This window comes from Anas platyrhynchos, chromosome 11 (assembly GCF_047663525.1).
Source record: "Anas platyrhynchos isolate ZD024472 breed Pekin duck chromosome 11, IASCAAS_PekinDuck_T2T, whole genome shotgun sequence".
NCBI lineage: Eukaryota > Metazoa > Chordata > Aves > Anseriformes > Anatidae > Anas > Anas platyrhynchos.
Window position 1 is genome coordinate 14,694,487 of NC_092597.1, and position 21,508 is coordinate 14,715,994.

General features: G+C 34.7%; 1 protein-coding gene across 2 annotated transcripts in view; it reads left to right on the forward strand.

Annotated features, from left to right (window-relative positions):
- TRPM7 (transient receptor potential cation channel subfamily M member 7) overlaps positions 1-21,508 on the forward strand; it is a 54,688-nt gene that overhangs the window by 30,440 nt on the left and 2,740 nt on the right. Inside the window, exons 12-37 of one of the 2 annotated variants that reach the window (XM_027466329.3) lie at positions 277-411; positions 1,050-1,103; positions 1,675-1,815; positions 2,341-2,475; positions 3,092-3,372; positions 3,859-4,087; positions 5,251-5,406; positions 5,546-5,689; positions 6,365-6,493; positions 7,451-7,735; positions 8,839-9,013; positions 9,535-9,667; positions 10,434-10,618; positions 11,342-11,474; positions 11,718-12,433; positions 14,484-14,560; positions 15,420-15,479; positions 16,791-16,872; positions 17,282-17,352; positions 17,860-17,897; positions 18,585-18,610; positions 18,920-18,970; positions 19,058-19,123; positions 19,754-20,037; positions 20,372-20,454; positions 20,776-20,981. In XM_027466329.3, the coding sequence (XP_027322130.1) occupies positions 277-411; positions 1,050-1,103; positions 1,675-1,815; positions 2,341-2,475; positions 3,092-3,372; positions 3,859-4,087; positions 5,251-5,406; positions 5,546-5,689; positions 6,365-6,493; positions 7,451-7,735; positions 8,839-9,013; positions 9,535-9,667; positions 10,434-10,618; positions 11,342-11,474; positions 11,718-12,433; positions 14,484-14,560; positions 15,420-15,479; positions 16,791-16,872; positions 17,282-17,352; positions 17,860-17,897; positions 18,585-18,610; positions 18,920-18,970; positions 19,058-19,123; positions 19,754-20,037; positions 20,372-20,454; positions 20,776-20,981 (4,075 nt within the window). The remainder of the gene's footprint in view (positions 1-276; positions 412-1,049; positions 1,104-1,674; positions 1,816-2,340; positions 2,476-3,091; positions 3,373-3,858; positions 4,088-5,250; positions 5,407-5,545; positions 5,690-6,364; positions 6,494-7,450; positions 7,736-8,838; positions 9,014-9,534; positions 9,668-10,433; positions 10,619-11,341; positions 11,475-11,717; positions 12,434-14,483; positions 14,561-15,419; positions 15,480-16,790; positions 16,873-17,281; positions 17,353-17,859; positions 17,898-18,584; positions 18,611-18,919; positions 18,971-19,057; positions 19,124-19,753; positions 20,038-20,371; positions 20,455-20,775; positions 20,982-21,508) is intronic. The other variant, XM_027466330.3, reaches the window with a different exon arrangement.

Sequence of the window (21,508 nt, forward strand, 5' to 3'; positions counted from 1 at the left end):
CTTCTGAGTGTGTCAGGAAGAAATGTCTGTGGAAGAGTGTAAGATCAGAGAAAATCCTTGATTAAGTTGTTATAATATTCCCTCATCATGTAATTGTGTGAAGCTCAGGGGATTTTCTGAACCAAAGGTAGCCGTGGTATTTGTAGATATGTAAGGTTTCTCTGTTCCAGCCCTGTGAATGAATGAGGTTGATTTGTAAACCAAGTACACTTAATTCTGTGATACTCCATTTTACTGGTTCTCTCTAGGCTCTACTTTGTACTTAACTTGTTGCAGGTTGGCTCTCTGGAACAGGCTATGTTAGATGCCCTTGTGATGGATAGAGTTGCATTTGTGAAACTTCTAATTGAAAATGGAGTAAGCATGCACAAATTTCTTACAATTCCGAGGCTGGAAGAACTTTATAACACAGTAAGTGAACGGTTGCTTACTCTTTTCCTTTCTTCCTTTCTTCCTTTCTTCCTTTCTTCCTTTCTTCCTTTCTTCCTTTCTTCCTTTCTTCCTTTCTTCCTTTCTTCCTTTCTTCCTTTCTTCCTTTCTTCCTTTCTTCCTTTCTTCCTTTCTTCCTTTCTTCCTTTCTTCCTTTCTTCCTTTCTTCCTTTCTTCCTTTCTTCCTTTCTTCCTTTCTTCCTTTCTTCCTTTCTTCCTTTCTTCCTTTCTTCCTTTCTTCCTTTCTTCCTTTCTTCCTTTCTTCCTTTCTTCCTTTCTTCCTTTCTTCCTTTCTTCCTTTCTTCCTTTCTTCCTTTCTTCCTTTCTTCCTTTCTTCCTTTCTTCCTTTCTTCCTTTCTTCCTTTCTTCCTTTCTTCCTTTCTTCCTTTCTTCCTTTCTTCCTTTCTTCCTTTCTTCCTTTCTTCCTTTCTTCCTTTCTTCCTTTCTTCCTTTCTTCCTTTCTTCCTTTCTTCCTTTCTTCCTTTCTTCCTTTCTTTCTTCCTTTTTTTTTTGTTTAACACCAACATGTCAAAATATTGTGCTTATACTGTAATATTCTCATGTTTTCATTGCACTCTGATTTCTCATTCTAATTTTTTCCTTCCCTTCTTTTTATAAAGAAACAAGGCCCAACTAACCCAACGCTCTTCCATCTTGTTCGGGATGTCAAACAGGTATGCTGTAAATGTAAAAATCTACTAAAGTAGCAACATCAGTCTTTTTATGATTTCTTATGATTGATTGTCAATTTAATCTTGAATTTATTAATTTGGTTTTACTGAAGCAGTAAACTACATCTGCAGTTACTGTTGTTTCCAATATTTGCAATTGTGTGCTTAATAGTACCTTATTGCCACAAAGATATTTGTTAAACCTGATAAGTGATGTATTTTTTTCATATTAGCTCTGACTGTTTAGCTTTTTGAGAGTTTGAGAGATGATCAAAGGCAAAAAACAATGTGATGACAACTGCCTCCTCTCCCCCTGCCCATGCCCCGCTTTCCCCTTCCTCCCTCTGACAAACATCTAACCTACTGGGGGAGATAATACAGAAGATGAACTATAACCCGGTATTTTTTGAAACTCATAAATAACCATGTAGATGCATTGTGTTCCTTTTAAATCATGAACAGCTTAATTTGTTTTAATTTGTTTTTATTTAGAGTTGTACGTGTAGAAACATTCTAAGCAAATTTAAATTAAGATTATAATTTGCAAAACTGAAAATGTCTTTTATATTCTTAGGGAAATCTTCCTCCAGGATATAAAATCAACCTGATTGATGTGGGGCTGGTTATTGAATACTTGATGGGAGGAACCTATAGATGCACCTACACAAGAAAACGCTTTAGAGCTATATATAATAGTCTCAGTGGGAACAGTCGGGTATGTAGCAGTTGGATAATGGAACATGCGGATTTCTATGTTAACAATTAAAATAAAATTGGAGCCATATTGTTTTGTTCTTTTTGTCAAGGGATTGATTCTTTTAAAGGCAGTGTTACAGCCTAGGAGGGCAACTGGTAGCTGTTTGGGATTGATCACAAACAATTTCTTGTTCTTCCTTACTCTAGCATATCCAAATTTCTTCTGTTACTGTCTCCTCATAGAGGGGAAGAATGGGTATTATGCATACAGATTCACTGGGTCGTGGGATGCAGATACTGTAGCTTCTTGGTCGTCGCTGCTTTACTATTTTGTGACTATTTAATTTAAAGAAAAATTAATCCTTCTTAAATATCAGTGAAAAATCTTAATCGTTACTGTTGTATAAATTCATCACTGTTTCAGTGGCAAAGTTAACTGTTTAATTGCTTAACTAAGTATCTAGCTGTAAACAGCTGATTATATGCTAGTTAGTAAGTGGGTGTAAAGAAAGCTAGCCAAGCCTCTTTCTATTATTCTTGTCAGAGATCTGGGCGAAATACTTCAAATACTACTCCTCAGATGTGTAAAAGCCATGAGTCTTTTGGTAACAGGGCAGACAAGAGAGAAAAAGTGCGACATAATCACTTCATCAAAACAGCGCAGCCATACAAACCAAAGGTACAGATGTTTGAGGGGAGAGTGGTGGGTTTTATTTTAAGCAGTTAAGAGTGGAGAACCTGGTTAACTCCAAGTGTCCAAGTGCAGCTGAAGTGAGTAGCAGCAGTTTTACTGACTTCAGTAAAGCTGGGATTTCATCTTTTTGTACTTGTTTATAAACCATCTATCACACTTGTGGGATTTTATGAAGAATGTTCATCTCAAAATTAGTCTTCCAGATAATTTCTGATTGCTAGTAAGTAAAAAGCTTCTCTTGGCACAGTTCTACCAATGTGGGAACAGGAGGGAAATCTGCATGATTTTTTAGATGAAGCAAGATGTGGCCGTGTTACTTTAAGGAATTTCTGTGAGTTTCATCATATTGTAGGTATATTAGTTACTGCATTTCTTATGATTTGTAAATCAAAGTAATTAATTCTATCTGTTACTAAAAACGAATTGTGCTTAACTGAAGTTTTTGAACAAAAATTCCAGCTGCTTTTGAAATATTCAGAAATCCATTTTTGTTTGTAGAAATACATATCAGTTGACATTAGATCACCCAGCATTTTGCTTCAAATTATGTAATGATTAACTTTAGAAATTAAAATGTAACTTTCTGATTTTATTTTTAAAGATTGACACTGGTGCAGAAGAGGGAAAAAAGAAAAGAACCAAAGATGAAATAGTAGACATAGATGATCCTGAAACACGACGTTTTCCATATCCTCTCAACGAGCTGTTACTTTGGGCAGTGTTAATGAAGAGGCAGAAGATGGCTCTTTTCTTCTGGCAGCATGGGGAGGAGTCCATGGCAAAAGCCTTAGTTGCTTGCAAAGTGTATCGTTCGATGGCATATGAAGCAAAACAAAGTGACCTTGTTGATGATACGTCAGAAGAACTGAAACAGTATTCCAAGTAAATTATATTTATATCATTAAAGATCTGTTCTTGAAATTTCCAATAAAAATAGCAGGCTATATTATCAACAGACGAAGATTATTGCATTAGCAGGCTCAAAGAAAGTTCATTTTTGAAGAAAGTCATTTTTGATGGCACTCCAGTAAAAGTTGTGTATTAAACGTTGCTCACTTTGAGAGCTGTTACAAATCTTGACTTGTAGTTAAATCAAAATGTCTCTGAATGTATCAGCTGAAACCATCTGACTTTCTTGCATTATGCTTTAATAGCTGTTCGTAGTATGCATATGTTTTTAACAGTAGTCCCAGTTTCACATCTTGTATTTGTGAATTGCTATATAATAGAAATGTATCTACCAGAAGTGACAGGCAATAGTCGATTCAAGTTGTGTTACTGGGAACTTGTTTGGACAAGAAAATTTGACTTAAACTGTATGGATACTAAGTTATGTTTGTTTTGATACTTTTTTTTCCTTTTTTCTAGTGAGTTTGGTCAGCTGGCAGTTGAACTGTTAGAACAGTCCTTCCGACAAGATGAAACTATGGCAATGAAGTTACTAACTTATGAGCTTAAAAATTGGAGCAACTCAACTTGTCTGAAGCTAGCAGTGTCATCAAGACTTCGTCCATTTGTAGCTCATACTTGTACGCAAATGTTGTTATCAGATATGTGGATGGGAAGGCTGAATATGAGGAAGAATTCATGGTACAAAGTAAGCTTTGTCACAGTTTATTATTGGTATAAAAAGGATCAGTGGAATGTATTTCCAATTGGAAGGGAAAGTACGTGTTTAAATAATATTAGTATAAAGCTTTCATCGCTATAGCTTGTGTTAATAAACCCTGTAAAACTGTCTCCTATAACATAATCAAAACTGGAATTATTTATTGTTAACTCTTCTTTTGACACTCTATTATCTTTTCAAATAAGGTACAGAAATATAGAAGGCAAAAAACAGGCAAGTAGCCTTTCATCAGAGGCTTAAAGAGATCATGCAAATACTAATCCACTAAATATAGTGGTTAAAAAAATTAACAGACAGAAAACCCACTTGTAAGAATATTGTTTCATGCATTTTGGCTTTTTACAGGCAATACATGAAACTTGATGTAGAAAAGCTTTGTATATATTCTATTTTGGAGGAAGAAGCTGAGCAAAAGGAGGGCACAGAATGAAACAAGGGTAGGCAAATCGGGAATAGGTTTTCTGATGGTGCCCTTTGGTATAAATCAATTGAACCAACACGGGAGTTGCATATTTCTTTGAAACAGTGTACCAGAAACTTACTGCTGCTAGGAATATAGTGAAAGACCACTTCCCTACAAAATATCTACAAGTATTGCTTAACTTGTGACCTACTAAAATCCTCTTTGATAACTGATTAACCATTTTCCTGCTTGCTTTATAACAAGCTAATGACAAAAAATAGCTTTTTTTTTATTCCCTTCATCCATATTTTAGCTTTCATTTTTCTACCATGATTTGAAAAAAAGACCCACTCATATGCTTCTAAAACATGCCTCGATAGTACGCAGTTACAGAGTTTCTGGGAATGGATTAAAGAAAAGAGTGTAAACAGAATATCTCTGTATCTTTGGGCTCAGAGTTCATTCTTTCTTGTGGTTTTTAGTTCTGGAATTTGTTGGTTCCTCCCCTTTCCTATATCTTTTAAGTAAAGGAAAGCTCTATATATTGTCATCTTAGCCTTCTAAGTGTGTATATAAGTAATAATAGCTAATTATTTCCTACATTTTTTCCTCACTAACAGGCAAGGGAAATATGGGTAATATATTTTCAGGGAATATTTTATGTATTGGTATGTTCTGATATTTTGTAGCTGTGAGCAAATTGAACTAAGACTTCATTTTTTTCTAGGTGATACTGAGTATTTTGCTCCCTCCTGCTATACTTCTGTTGGAATATAAGACCAAGGCTGAAATGTCACATATTCCTCAATCTCAAGATGCACATCAAATGGCAATGGATGACAGTGAAAACAACTTCCAGACTGCAGCAGATGAAATACCTATGGTAATGGGGTGGCAGTGATTAAAGCCCAGTATTTCTTATTTAAAATTAATAATTACATTTTAGAAGTAAAGTAAGAGCTAAAGTGGATCTCCAAAAACATGCAGTTCTGTAAGTAAAGTTAACAGTCCTTTCATTTTAGGAGGTGTTTAAAGAAGTAAGGATCTTGGACAGTACTTCAGAGAAACATGATATGGAGACTCCAACAAAACCTAAAAGACTTCCAATTACACAGAAGTTTTATGCATTTTATCATGCACCAATTGTGAAGTTTTGGTTTAATACGGTGAGTTTTCTTTTGTGTAGTATGTTCTTTTATTTGGAAATGCAGTGCAGATCTTTGGGTTGTTTTTCTAACACACGTCTCTGCAACTTGCATCAAAGCTTAAGAACTTTTTTAAAAACAAAAAAAACCCATGCTCTACTAAGCTGGAAATGAAAAGTACTTGATTCTGAAAGAAAAGCATGTGCAGTGCTCAGTGCTTTTTTTCTTTTTAAAGTTCATGATGTTGGTTTTGAAAAATACCTGTTTTCTAGTCTAAGACTGGTGTGAAAATATTTATTCTGATCTGAGTAGTTAATTTCATCAGTTTTTCAGTAGTTAATTAGTAGTTAATTTCATCAGTAGTTAATTCCTTCAGCAGGAATTCTGCCATCATTTACTAGGTTAAAAAGTGTTCATGCACAATATTGTTTAAATTATTGCAATAGAAACTCAAAAATTAGTGTTCGAAGAAAATTTTTGAATCCCCTTTATAAATATTAACCTGCCTGCTTAAAGGGGTAAAAGATAGTACTGTGATCCTATATGAAGGTTTTATCATATCTCACTTGGAAAAAAAAAAAAAAAAAGACATGTATAAGGAACCCTTTTGTAATTATATAGAATTATGTATTACATAGAATCCTTCTGTGTGTGTGTGTATATATATACATATAAAATTTCCATTGCTCTTTTTAGCTGGCATACTTAGGATTCCTCATGCTCTACACATTTGTGGTTCTTGTAAAAATGGAAGAATTACCGTCTGTTCAAGAGTGGATTGTTATTGCTTACATTTTCACATCAGCAATTGAGAAAATTCGTGAGGTATGTCTCTAACAGTCTGAGTTTGTGTTTTTTTGTTTTTTTTTTTGTTTGTTTGTTTTTTACAGTTACAACAGTATGCTTTAAACTGTGTTTATAAAGAAGACAGCCTAAGAAACTTTGAACATTGAAACATTTTGAATATTTGAGCATATGATGTGTAATACCTTTATATTTGGTATAGACTGCTAATTTAGATACTAGTGTTTCTTGGGCCACTGGTTGGACTTAGCTTGCTTTCTTTTTTTCTGTTTCTGATGGGGAAGAGCAGGAGGTCTATTTAAAAGGAAATGCTTTTCTTTTTTTCTCTCCTAAATTTCAAGGACCTGACAATGACATCAAGGCATGGTATATGTGTATTTTTTTCTCAAATTTTTCTGATTTTTTTTTAAATCTGTGGCTTACTGTCTAATCAGGTTCTAACAAACAGCCTTACTTTTTTGAGGGATTAAATGTGTATGTATCTGTTAACATCAATCAAACTCTGCACCTAGGACCAAGATGAAACAGAACCAAAAAATCTTGATCAAGATGGGATAGCTACCGCAAACATAATGTTGCTGATCAGCAAGAATTTTTTGAGTAGTTCTGTAAGAATTTTTAAATGGGAGAGAAAAGCCAGTTCACTAACTGGGTACTGCAGGTCCAACTGAAACAGAAATAAAGACTCATAACTCATGTAACTTCCTAGAGAAGAAGGTGGGGAAAAAAAGCAATCAAACTGAAAACAATTCCTTCACAACTTGTTCAGGAAGAAGGAAATATCATTTCTTTGTCATAGTCGTGAAGCAGGCATAGTTAAACACTACTTTTTGGGTTCCTCTGTGCAAAAAAGTTACCAATTTAAATACTTTTTTTTTTTTTTTCAAGTGTAAGAATTTTACTGATTCATATGTTTCAGTGTTATTTTATGTGGAGTAAACATGAGCAGACTTGAATATTTTATTTTTGTTATTGCAGATTTTTATGTCAGAGGCTGGGAAGATTAATCAGAAGATTAAAGTGTGGTTCAGTGATTACTTCAATATCAGTGACACAGTTGCTATTGTCACTTTCTTCATTGGGTTTGCATTAAGATTTGGAGCAAAGGGGAATTTTGGTGAAAATACTTACAGAGAAAATTATGTTTTTGTTGCTGGAAGAATAACGTACTGTCTCAATATAATTTTTTGGTATGTGCGATTACTGGATTTTTTAGCTGTAAACCAGCAGGCTGGCCCTTATGTTATGATGATTGGGAAAATGGTAAGTACTATTTTTTTATTTTTCTTTCAGTTGAAATACCTTTGTTTTGCTGTATCTATTTATAATTTCTCAAAGCTTTATTTAGTAAAAGGTTGCTTATCCTGTTCTGGTGTGTCAGCAACTTTGTGCAGAAGTAGCTAGCTGGAATATAACTTAATGTGTTTCAAAACAAGCACTGAGTAGAAGTGTTCTTTATTATGGAGCTTTCTCTGTTACATCTGTAAAAAGATGGAAGATCTTCCTTCTGTGCTCTGTTAAATGTGTGAGACTTGAAGGAATATGATAATGCCTTTTGGGTTTGATATTTATTTATAGTCCTGAGGTTTTCTCGCCTTTGTGCTAGCTACTGCAAGGTTTTCACTTTTAGCAAGATTTTCACTTTTACAAGGAAGATTAGTTACTTATAGTGAGCTGTGCTAAATGTTTCTAAGTAGCTTTCTGCAATTGTTCTTAAAATTTTGTGCTGAGAGTACACTCCCCACAGGCTACCTTCTCATACGCTTTGTTTTGTGCGTGCTCTTGTACACTCCAGCTTCCCCTGCATGACAATGTGGCCTTCAAATTTTATTTCCTTCAACCTGGTAGAATGTTTTTTGACACGTTATATGGTATCCAGTGTTGAGGTGTACTCCAGCTGCGTTCAAAAGTAGTTGTGCAGTGCAGTTGTGTTCTGTAAAAAGGAGGGCATCAAGTTGCTTACGTTTCTCACTTTGATTTCTTGCCATTAGAATAAATTGTTTTTCACACTACTCAGTCCTTGGAACACTACATCTGTACTTTGTACAGCTATTCAGTGAATTTGGGAAGGAATGTTTCTCTATCAGCTGCTACTCTTCCACGTAATGGATATTTCAGTTAAAAAGAAACTACCTTTTGGCCTAGAGTAGCAAACATTCTGTAAGAAAGAAGAGGGAAAAAATAGAATTTTTTAAAATGGTTTGTTATTTGACTACATCTTCTGACTGAAGTACAAGGGTCTTGGACTCTTCTGCTGATATAACATAAAGAATTCATCAAGCTTATGCTGTCCCTGTAAAAGCATTTGAAGTTGTGAAACCATAATTATAACCTTGTGAGTTAACTGACCTTTTTTGTGTTTGTAGGTGGCCAACATGTTTTACATTGTGGTGATTATGGCACTTGTACTGCTTAGCTTTGGTGTTCCCAGGAAGGCTATATTGTACCCTAATGAGGCACCGTCTTGGACTCTAGCAAGAGATATTGTGTTTCATCCATACTGGATGATTTTTGGTGAAGTGTATGCATATGAAATTGATGGTAAGACACTACAATTTTTGAAGCAAGTAAGGAGAAGGCTTATTCTCATGAGATCTTTTTAAGGTCTTACAAAGTTTTCATTTTATGGAACAAAATATCCAGTATTATTCATTCCATTCACTAGATTTTTTTTTTTTATGACTTGTAGATATATAACTTCTTGATTTGACTGTTCCATTATCCTTTATTAAGAATGAATGGCTTAGAGTTAAAACTCTCCTTAATTGGGGGTTTTCTTCAAGCTCTTCTTAGCAATTCTTCAGATTTTTTCCACACAGATATCATGCCTTTTTTTTTTCTGTGGAGGTAGTATACTTTCTTTTTTATTTTAATCCAGTAATGTGATTATATGTTAATATAAACTGAAATCTTTGGCTCTTGTATCTTTCTACCATATTCCTGCATGTTACTTGGTGGTTGTACATTCTTTGAGTGATCTTTTTTCTTGTCTATATCTGCTCTGAGTTCTAAAATTTGCTTTACATATTTTGTTTTTTTTTCCTTCCCCCCCCCCAATACAGTATGTGCAAATAATTCTGAGTCACAAGTTGCTCATCTCTGTGGGCCAGGAACGTGGTTGACCCCATTTCTTCAAGCTGTCTACCTCTTTGTACAGTACATAATTATGGTTAATCTCCTTATTGCATTTTTCAAGTAAGTATATGAACAATTGCTAATTTTTGCTATTCCTTTAAGTTCTTATATTTTACCTTAGTAAGACGAGAAGATAAGAATATCTGATAACAGTTCAAAGCAATCCTATTTGGTGGAAGCATTTTCAGGTTCAAAGGCTGGTCTTCCTCACTGCAAACCCCCTGACAAGGAAGGGAAATTTGTGATGTGTCTGGTATGTGTCAAATCCGTGAGGCTGAAGGACCCAGATTTCTAAAGAGAATTTGAATGCCTTTTGTAACTACTTTTCCTTATAATAAAACAAACAAGGTTGTTTCTGGATCTTGACTGTTATATTGACTGTTCCTAAATTCATTTAAGGATCTCTTCAGGTGAGTTCAATTGTAGAGTAATTTAAGTCCATAAGGAGTTTGCTGCAAGTGTTTTATATATGGGAATAAACAGCTCACTAATACTGGGGAATGGTAGACTAGAGAATTAGTGTGGTCTGATTTAAAAGTAATAATAATAATTAAAAAAATGGGTTTATTTGGAAATACTTTTTTGACAAATTTGAAATGTCTTTCATGTCTGAGGAAAGGTACTGAAATAATAGCAGATGAAAGAATGATTTAATCCTCTTCCTGCTTTGGGCATAGCCTTTTCTTGAATGTTTCCAACTTACAATGTTATTTATACAGTAAAAGACAAGTATGTGATTTTTTTTTTTAACACATAATAAACACAAACAACAGCAACAGAAAAAAAACAACTTGACGTGTTTAATTCTTTTTTTCTTCCTTTTCAGCAATGTATATTTACAGGTAAAGGCGATTTCAAACATTGTGTGGAAGTATCAACGCTATCATTTCATTATGGCCTATCATGAAAAACCTGTTCTGCCTCCACCACTTATTATTCTTAGCCACATGGCTTCCCTGTTCTGTTGTATATGTAAAAGAAGAAAGACAGACAAGACTTCAGATGGGCCAAGTATGAACAGTTATTATCCAAAAAATTATAATAATTTTTTGATATGATTAAAGCAAACTGTCAGGAAAGTGCAAACTTCTTGGTTTTAATGTGTGTTCTCAACAAAGTTGAAGTTGGACTTGATGATCCTAGTGGGTCCCTTCTAACTGGGGATATTCTGTGATTCTAAGTAGGTCTTAACGGGATATTCTGTGATTCTAAGTAGGTCTTAACTTTTTGTATCCTCAATATTGAATAATCCTCTCATCCTGTTCGAAGTTCCCATGTTTTTTACAAAGGATATAATATAATGCACAGCCCCTGGAAAATCCCCGGTTAGACTAAGTTATATAAAATCAAACAGAACGCTACAAAATTAGATTTTCCATTAGTGTTTATGAAGGATTTTTTTTTCCTGGAAAACTAGTCTTATTTGAAACCCTTTGAAATTTTAAAAATAAAAATAAAAAATGTTTCTCAGATGATGAGAAATACAGCTGAGGAATCTAGCCTCTGTCTAGATGTAGTGTATGGGGGTGTGTGGTGTGTAGTATCTTGATTTTTATTTTAGGCAAAGTCTTTTTTTTTGTTTGCGAGGAGAGGAAAGGTCCTAGATGGCACTGTTTTTTTATTTTTGTATATGTTTTACTTTTAACACCCTTTGTATGTTTGTTGCTATAAATTTCTAGTGCCTGAAAAACTTTGCTACACATGCATCTTCTGAACTGTTCAATCTCTTTTTAGAACTCTTCCTAACAGAAGAAGATCAAAAGAAACTTCATGATTTTGAAGAACTGTGTGTTGAGATGTATTTCAATGAAAAAGATGATAAATTTCATTCTGGAAGCGAGGAGAGGATTCGAGTCACATTTGAACGGTAAAATTTTTACAAATAAATTTTTTACAAATAAAACTTCTGAATAGAGAAGCTTAGAACTTCTGTGTTTTTTTAATTGCTTTAAGGGGGCAAAATACAGTTCAAGAAAATAACTCAATAATCATGAAATTTTAGAGTTCTTTTTCCTTAAGTGGGCAAAAAGAATTGCAAAGATGTTTTGTGTGCATATAGAAAATAGTATCTTTCATAGCTACTTCGTAATTTGATTTTTTTTTTCCTTAGGGTGGAACAAATGTGCATTCAGATAAAGGAAGTTGGTGATCGTGTCAACTACATAAAACGGTCACTACAGTCTTTAGATTCACAGATTGGCCACTTACAGGATCTCTCTGCTCTAACTGTGGATACTCTGAAAACACTGACTGCACAGAAAGCTTCAGAAGCTAGCAAGGTTCATAATGAAATTACGCGGGAATTGAGTATTTCAAAACACTTGGCACAAAACCTCATTGATGATGGCTCTCTAAGATCATCTGTGTGGAAAAAGCACAGCATTGGAAATGTCTTCGGTTCTTTTCCACAAGGAGGCCTTGAAAATAATAATGCTTTACTCTGTAACATTTCTATACGTGATGACAAAGAAGTCCAACATAAGACTATCGGTCAGGAGTTAGCTCTAGTTCCTCGAAAAGAAGAAATAAACTTTCAAGAGGCAGGTTCCTCAGGCAGTGCCTTATTTTCCAATGTTGTTCCTCCTCCAGAACTTCGCCAACGAATACAGGCTGCAGAGATCTCAAAATCCATTAGTAGAAGTAAAAAATTAGGCAATTCATCCAACAGCATGCCACATGTAACATCCCCAACAGCTAAGTTTTTTGTTAGCACTCCATCTCGTCCCAGTTGCAAAAGTCAGCTGGATTCTTCAGCAAAGCATGAAGAGACTGTTTGCTCTAAGGCTACAGAAGGAGATAATAATGTAGAATTTGGTGCATTTGTGGGTAAGTATAACAAAGTAGATTCTGAATGTCCTGAAGTCATAATTAGCTGCTCTTATCCTCTTGCTTCTGGCTCTGCTTGCCTTGCTTTCACCCAACCTTGTGTTGAAAATGGAGGATACATTAATTGTGGTTTTATTCATGATGAGAGTGACACTAATGATAACTACAGCTGCAGAGTTGACAAATGTGATCACCAGTCCTCTGTCAACTTATCGAAGAACAAACCCCAAATGAAGTTGTCTTTGTCAACTGGCGACTTGACGTCAACAGTCAACTGTGGCGGCTCACATGGAAAATTGAATATTAAAGATGAACTTTGCAAAAGTCAGCATGTCCATGCAATGGAACTCCAAAACCAAGATTTATGTTCTAACATCCTTATGGGACTACTTCATAAACTGTGGACCAAATCTAAACCACAAGGTTTGACTTATCAAGAATTGTATGGTATTTTGGGTGTATTCCGGTTGCAGGTGACTTTATTCTACCATTTTGCTCTGCTTTTTTTGCTTTTAACATCTCTAATTTCCCTATGTTGCCTGAATTTATTTATTTTTACTCAAAAATTATCATTTCTTTATAATTCTGTCACATAGACAATATTTTTCTGAAAAACAGTAGCCAGTTGTTGAGTACAGCAGTTCTATGCAATTAGCAGCTCTACAACTTGGTATGGGCATCGTAGATAAACTTTTTGCAACTCATTATGAAGCTCTTATCTTTTCATTTCGTACATTTAAAAATATTGTCTATTTCTTGACGTAATTACAGAAGACTTCTTAGGCTGATGGAATCCTGGACAAATATCTTTGTGGTATCTGTATCAAACTGAGGGATCCTCCTATACTGTGTTTCTGAACACTGTTATAATTGGGATCTTCCACTGTTGCCTATGTACTTCTTAGCAGTCCTTTTGGCAGCTTCCAAAATCCTTAAATTAAATAACAGCATTATGCCTTCCCTCGAGTTTTGCTTAACGGTAAAAAGTTGCATGCTTTCGGTTACAGTTACCTACCTATTTGAATGGTAAAACAGTGGCAGATTCATTGCAAAATACAGGTGTGGGTTTACTAACCGATCTCTGTGAAATAGATAACGCTTTAAATAGTTTTAGTGTATAGTAGATCACAATCTGGAGTTGACAGGTTGCCTGCAGAAGTGTTGTCTTGCCCCAGTTCAGGGATGCCTCAGTGTTTTTCAAAGGTTTGTTGAGAATGTAAAGATATAAATCTTTAGACAACAGTTTATTGCTGTGAAACTTGGAGTTCTAAGAAGATATCTATATACACTATCGTTTATATATTTATGTGTAGAAAGAGTATCTACACACTTGTGTACACTAGTTACTTGTTTATAATGTTCTCATGATATTAAGAAGAAAAAGACATTCCCCTTTTTCTTTTGATTCAGAAAGCCAGACTAAACAGAAATAATGGACACTGATTGTATAACTCTAGCTAATCTGTGAATGTTCTTTACCACTAATAACTTTGAATACTAACTATACTTATTTTACTGGAGTGAAATTTTGAGTGTGTGGTCATCTGACATCTAGCATTTAGAACATACTCTTCGTTCTTACTGTCTGGGTTTTACAAAACTTCAGATGAAGGGCAGCTTTCCATTCGTTGCCAATCCCAGTAGGTTTTCATTCATTACAAAGCCACGTGCTTGGGAGGATGAAGAGTATATTGTAAAAGCTACCTCAGAAAACTCTGCTTTTCCTTCATTTGTTATGCTCACTTAAAAATACTATAATTCAGACTATCTAGTTCCTTTCTTGTGGGAAGCATACACTTAACGTTTTAAAATGTTCATTTCACATTTGGAATTGTGGTAGCCCACACAATGCGGGAAAAGCAATAGTTTCATATTAATATTTTGTTACACCAATTTTATTGTGTTTGGAAAGTCTTCTCTGGTGCAGTCAGGCACACAGAATTTAGATGGTTTGTAACCCTTTGTTCTTATGATAAAACTATTGGCATGGTCAGAACATGTCAGTCTACCTTTGATTTTGAATACTCTTTTTCAATTCACTGTGTCAAAGGTCACAGAGACAGCATGGAGTTGCAGCGGTTTAAAGAAGCAGCAAGCAAAATTAAAGAAAGAAGTGCTGATATTGAGGTAACGTGTTTTTCAGAAAGTCATTCCATGATTAATGAGGACAGTGGTTTTTGGTGGCTGTGGATTTTTTCAATTGTAGTTTCACCATATGTCTTGAAGAAGTCTAAGAGCAAATAAAATCAAAGAACTTCCAAAATGCAGTCTGGAGGGAATGCAGCTCTTCTGATTAGCAGTAGAGTGAAAACTTGTGCAACCTTAACTGCACATCAAGTACTCTTGTTTCATAATGTGATATTAATGAAATATTAAAGAAGACCTGAGGTTATGAAAGCTGAAATTAATATAACTGTAAATTAAAATTAAGATAAAATTATATATCCCACAGTTAAATAAGAATCATTTGACACTTGTAAATTTCAAGATTGGTGTTTCGGAAGATTTAAGTGATTTACAGTGATATTATATAGACCAAGATCATAGTGTATATGATTGAAAGTGACTGCAGTTGCTTCAAAAGTTGTTTGATGTGCTTCCTAGAAGAAAAGGCCTTTCTACTAAACTTTGCCAACTAAAATGATATATAATTTCAGTTTTCATAAAAGAATATTACAAATAACTACTGGGAGGTTATTGATTATGACATAGCTGTCCTCTAGGTGTTATACAAATATAAATAAATATATATGTATATATACATATATAAAGGATTCCATATGCAGTTACCCCTCACTGGGGGGAGAATCTGACTTGTGAATTGCATGATGACCATTTGCAATGTCAAAACCTGCTGCATTGTTCCTTGTACGCCTTCTGATAAGTATCATGTGTGACCAAAAAGCTTTGTGTGTGTGTGTATTCCAGTGCTACTTTTAATAATGTTTACAATTTGCCTTTTTTTTTTTTTTTTTTTTTTTAATAGGAGCAACAGGAAGACTTCAAAAAAGCTATATTGGAGGGAATAGAGACCACCAGACTTCAAGTAAGTGCAGAAGGTTTACATTTTATTCTAGAAAGACCATTTTCACCAGATGGTAGAATTTATTCTTTACAGTGAAGATAAGAAACTTATAGATCACTATTTGCAGGGGAAAGATATAATGAACCCTTGTTTGTTTTTTTTTTTTTTTTTTTTAAAAAAATAATTAAAGAACACACTTTGGGAAGTTTGCCAGTTGTACAAGGGGTAGTTGTAGTCTATTCTTCCACAAAAAAAATGACAGAATTTGCCTTCAAATGTCTTCACAAAGTATAACATTAAAGTTACGATATCCAGACACAGTACATACAGAGTGATAAAATTTATAAAGACACAGAAGGGTGGAGGGGGATGTATGTACATTCTGGCAGCCATGCATTGTTATCTTGGCTTAGCATTCTCTGGTACATTTAAATGAAGTATTTCTGTCTAGGGATGTAAAGAAATAGTCTTTCTCATAAGTATCCAAACACCAATAGTATATGTATACACTCACACACTTGGTACACATACATACACACACCTGTACACATACCTGTGGGTGTGTCCATTTGAAGGGTGAAAAAGGCTGGAAACAACTTCCTAACTGGGATAAGTCTTGAAATGAAAGCAAAGCATACCATTCTAAGTTCAAGCTGTTTTTTGTTCTACAGAATCTTGAATTTTAAAATTTCATTCAGGTAACCATTGGAATTATTAGGCTGATCGTGAGGAGTGTTCTGGTCCCATTGCAGTGTACGCGAAGTTGCAGTTTGGGATGAAGTTGTCTTTCTGTATGTTTGCAAAATAAACATTTTGTTGTCTGAAGCTGACCATTTCAGTAGATACTCAAAGTATGTAATTATTACTAAGGAATGTGTCAGTGGGGAAATTCACTTCATAAACTGCAGGTATTTGTGGCAACACTTAGATTTTATTTTTAGTTTCAATGGCTTTTTCAAACTGAAGTTTCTGCCTGAGCCAAGTTCTCAAATGAGAATTGATAGTTAATGAAGATACATGACAAAACAGCTGAACGTGGTACTTGTAGAGATCTAGCATAATGTATATATCATATATCTTATCGTAATATTCTCTTTAAAATATTTTTTCCAAATAGATCGGTAGTCTTAATAAGCAACTGAAAATGTCAGAGCTGATGCTTAACTGTAAAAAGTGTTTTAGCTGAATTATGCACTTGACATAAGCATTTTTTTGCAGCAATGTATTTGAGGTACATCCACAAGTTTAAAAAACATATATATTTCTAATGTAGCACTAAAAAAGTAGTAGTTGAGAACAATGATAATGATGATGTGTGTACTACTTTTGTAGGGTCTTCAAACTGACTGTGGTCTAAGACAGTCTAGTTCTTGCTGTGGGTTTACTGACCCTTTGGCAGTCCATTCAGAACAATGTAAGTATGTCGTTGATTCAGGTGGCCTAATTGTCTCTCTTGATTTTGTTGACAATGCATATTCCAAGAGGGTGCAAGGAAAACAGAAAAAGTTAAACCATCTTGAAATGGTTTCATGATTGGTGCTATTTGAATTGGCTCTCGTGTTTCATTGTGATTCTTCTGGTCATGCCAACTAAATTCTGTTACATCTGTTTGCAACAGCAAATAGCTAAATAGCTAGATCATAAAAAGGTAAGTGATCCAGTCAGAACTGTGCTGGAAACTTGTAATAGTAGATAATTATGGATCAGGCATTTTTTTTTATGTAGGAGACAAATTGAGCTGTCTAGTTGCTCACTCTGTTAGAAAATAGGTAACAAAGACATATGCCATTCTTTGTCCAGTTATGAATCTTTTTCATTTATAGTATACAGCAAGAGTAGAAGAGCATCATGTGAAGATACTCAGCAAGTAGATTCTAAAGCAGCATTGTTGACGGTTTGTATCCTCCTCTGTGTTGTTGTCAAGTAGAACTAGAAAGTGAACAAATAAAGGTGAAGAAAGACTGCATGAAGAATAATACTGATTTGTAGTCCTATTCATTCAAGGAGGCAACAGGAGGGGACCTGTTCCGACTGAGGGAAGAAGCTATACATATTATCTACTACATATTGTGCATGTTCTCACTATGAAAACATACACTGCTTCCTGTTTATGTAAAACAAGCCTATTTGTTTAAGAACAAAAATGCTTATAAGATCTATAAAACAAAGAACATAGACTTCTCTGTTCTTTTAATTTTATTTACCAATCCTCGGTTGTATTTGAGTCTTTCCATTCGACTGCAGTTCAGTACAGTTTAGTGAAATCTTTCCAATAAGCAGTCTGTACTGCAAGATCTTAAAACATGTAACTTCCCCGCCCCCCCCCCCGAATTAAATATGCTGTGTTCTTCTTACAAAATTGAAGCCTTTTTTTTTTTTTTTCTTTCCCTTTGATTTAAAGGATTGGTTGCAAGGTAGACCTTCAAATAGCAATCAAATGTAAGTAAGCTTTCTAGTAATGGACAAATTCCATTATATATTTTGATTTTTCTTTTTGGTTGTTGTCTTTGGCTGCAGTGTTACTCAGCTGTGTTTAATGAAAAAACAAGGTTTAAGGGCTTTTCTAATAAATAACTGAATGTGTTCACTGGAATGCTATGATGGGTTATATTTAAGTTAATTGAGTCACATATCAGAGGGCAGAACATGCTCTTACATGAAAATGTCTGCGTTGACACTTACTAATGAGCTAACTTCCTGGCAAAAGTCTTTACCCAACCTTCCAAATTGTAAACCTTCTCTGAAATTGTGCAGTCATTGCTCTTGTTAACAATTATCCCCTGAGTTAACTGTTAAAAGCATTACCTTATTAATCTGATAACAGAAGGGTAAGCTGTTGTGAACACACTTTTAATTAAGCACCTCTGTGGGAACGAGCTCGTGTGATGCAAACTTTACATAATGTTGTGCGTGACTTGGTGGTATTTAAAGTATAGCTCTAAAACCAGATTACTTAACAGCCTTCCATTACCATTTTGTAATTAAGCAGCAGTTCTGCCCTTGAAAAATAAGATAAAAGCAGTACTGTGAGGTTAACAAGGTGACCTAGGATGATGTGTCAAAATCAGTAATTATAAAAACAAGTTTTTAAGAAACAATAACAGTTGGTTTTGTGACATTTCACAGGCCATCTGAAGAAGATGCATTGAATGGTAAGTTTTTTGTTTCTGCTATAAACAAGCTGGGAGCTTTTTCATACAAGCAACTGTTTGGGTCATGTATGAGAATGCTGATAATTTGGAGCTTAATGGAGAGGTAGCACTACGATTACTTTTTTAACAGCCTGCCTTCAAGTACTACAATTTCTTCTGATGTACTGAAGATCTAAGCGAGATCCTTAATTTTCTGCATAGCAAATCATTTTCAAGCCCTAGTCACTTGGGAATTGGTCTTTGCACGTGGTTATTTTGATACACAATACAGGTAGCAGGCAGTGTCTCATTATGTCTGATCTCTCTCAGGCATCGCTTCTCCTTTCAAGCCTATCATGGATATCAATTACTATTATTCAGGTCAGTGCCTCTTATAACTATAGTTCATATCTCTAATGACACTTTTTAGAACCTTAAAATCTAATAAATGCTGTAATTTTTCTCTAGCTGTAGAAAGAAATAACTTGATGAGGTTATCACAGAGCATTCCCTTCACTCCTGTGCCTCCAAGAGGTAAAGACTGTAATTCTTGTTGGTGAGTGGAGGGGGAGGGTCAGAGTTCAAAGGGCTTGTTTAATATGGTCTTTTGGGGAAGAAAACGAAAGAAATCCCTGTACAAATTTCTTCTAATAGAAAATGATAAAGACAAATTTCATACTTGTTTGTAACTAGTGAACTAAAATAGTTCACTATTAGTTCACTCTTGCAATACTCAAAAATTGAAATGTCTGACACCTTTTCTAGGGCAGCTCACTTGATTATGAAATTTAGATTAATTGTAGTTGTCCTCAGAATGGTGTTTATAGTATTGTACTAACAATTTTTGTAGCAAACTATTCTGCAAATATTCCTTTAAGTTAGGACTTGTTTTGACTCATTTAAAGTGCACGTAAGCATTTATTCAGTGTTCTTAATGCTGTTTGAATGGTGTCATTAATAGCTCTAATCAGGAGGACAAAAACACAGTACTACTGTGCTGCTATATGAAAGAAAAGAGGGGTCTTCCTACTGCTAGTTTCATTTTTTTACTGATTCAGAATGTGAGGGACAACTTCATATGTGTTGAGATCTAAGAAACTGGAGATATTCAGTGCTTTAGTTTGAAAATTAAAAGTAGTAATTGCTTTTTGTATTGTAATATAGGTGAACCAGTCACTGTGTATCGCCTTGAAGAAAGTTCTCCCAACATCTTGAACAACAGCATGTCTTCCTGGTCACAACTAGGACTCTGTGCTAAAATTGAATTTTTAAGTAAAGAGGAGATGGGAGGAGGTTTACGCCGAGCTCTTAAAGTAGTATGCACATGGTCAGAATATGATATCCTCAAATCAGGTCATCTTTATATCATCAAGTCTTTTCTTCCTGAAGTTGTGAATACCTGGTCAAGCATTTATAAAGAGGATACTGTGTTACACTTGTGCTTGAGAGTAAGTTTTATTCTTGTCAATTATTAAGCATAGACAGGCGTTATTTTTTCCCACCTGAAAAATAGCGTGTGTGTGTGTATATATATTACAAAAGAAAAAAAAAATATATTTTTCTGTTCTCTATGAACTAAAGGGTTAAAAATCTGCTACAGTATGGTTTACTAAGTCAAAAAACTCAAAGTCTTAAAATGTAAATTTAAAAGCAAGCAATTTGTTACGCTATCTTGGGGAAATCAGTAGCTACTGTTCTCGCTGTTCTTTTTTTGTTGTTTTTGGCTCTGTAATGATTCCTTTCATATAATGCTGCTAATAGAATATTGGCTCTGAATTCTAGGAAATTCAGCAGCAGAGGGCAGCACAGAAGCTCACCTTTGCTTTCAATCAAATGAAGCCCAAATCCATACCATACTCTCCAAGGTGAGTGAGTTTAAACTTCTAGCATACTGCATTTCTTCCAGAAGAATGCCTACAGGGCTGTGAACATACACCTCAAATATATTATGGTACTGATAGGTGAATATGTCTCTGAACATTAAAGAATGTGTCAGACAAATATTCTTGGCAGTGTTTTCATTGATACTTTCTTGCACTGCTTCTAGCCTAGAATGATAATATTAATGAATTTGTATAGCAGCTTCTAATGTTTTAAGTGATGAGTAAATCAAAGAGTTGTCTAGTAGTAAATGACTAAATTGTCATTTGTTTGGAAATATATTCATTAAGAATGCTTTTTACTAGGTTCCTGGAAGTTTTCCTGTTATATTGCCACTCGGCTGGCCAGTGGTTTGCAGTTGAAGAGTGCATGACAGGAGAATTCAGAAAATATAACAACAACAATGGTGATGAAATAATTCCAACTAACATGCTAGAGGAGGTTATGCTAGCTTTCAGCCATTGGACCTATGAGTATACAAGAGGGGAATTGCTGGTACTAGATCTGCAAGGTAATGTCCCAATTTTGAAACTGGGGTCAACAGCCAAGGTTGTTCTGTGTCTTTCTCACAGAATCATAGAATGAGTTGGAAGGGACCCATAAGGGTCATTGCTTCCAACTACTGGACTCTCTTGTGATAGCATTTTATTAAGAATTTATATTCAATAAGCAGTATTTAGTGTGTCTTGCTCCAGTTCATCTGAATCAATGGTGGGTTTATTAAATATGGCACAAAATGTTATAGCGCTGCAGAGAATATAAATATATATGTGTTTTCCCACTTATATGTGCCATAAAAAAATATGTATATATATTTGTTGACACATTTGTATAGTGCCAATATGGCAAGCCGTATTTATACTTGTCTGTCTGATATTCTGGCTGTGAGAAGTTCTATATAGGAAACTTTTTTCTCTCAGGTGAAAACTAGTTAAGAATTGCAGGCAGATGTAAAATTAGGTGAAGGAAATCTGAGAGGTACAAAGTACTTGCTGAGGAGCAATTCACGTATTCTATACCATTTTAATTCTTTCTGCC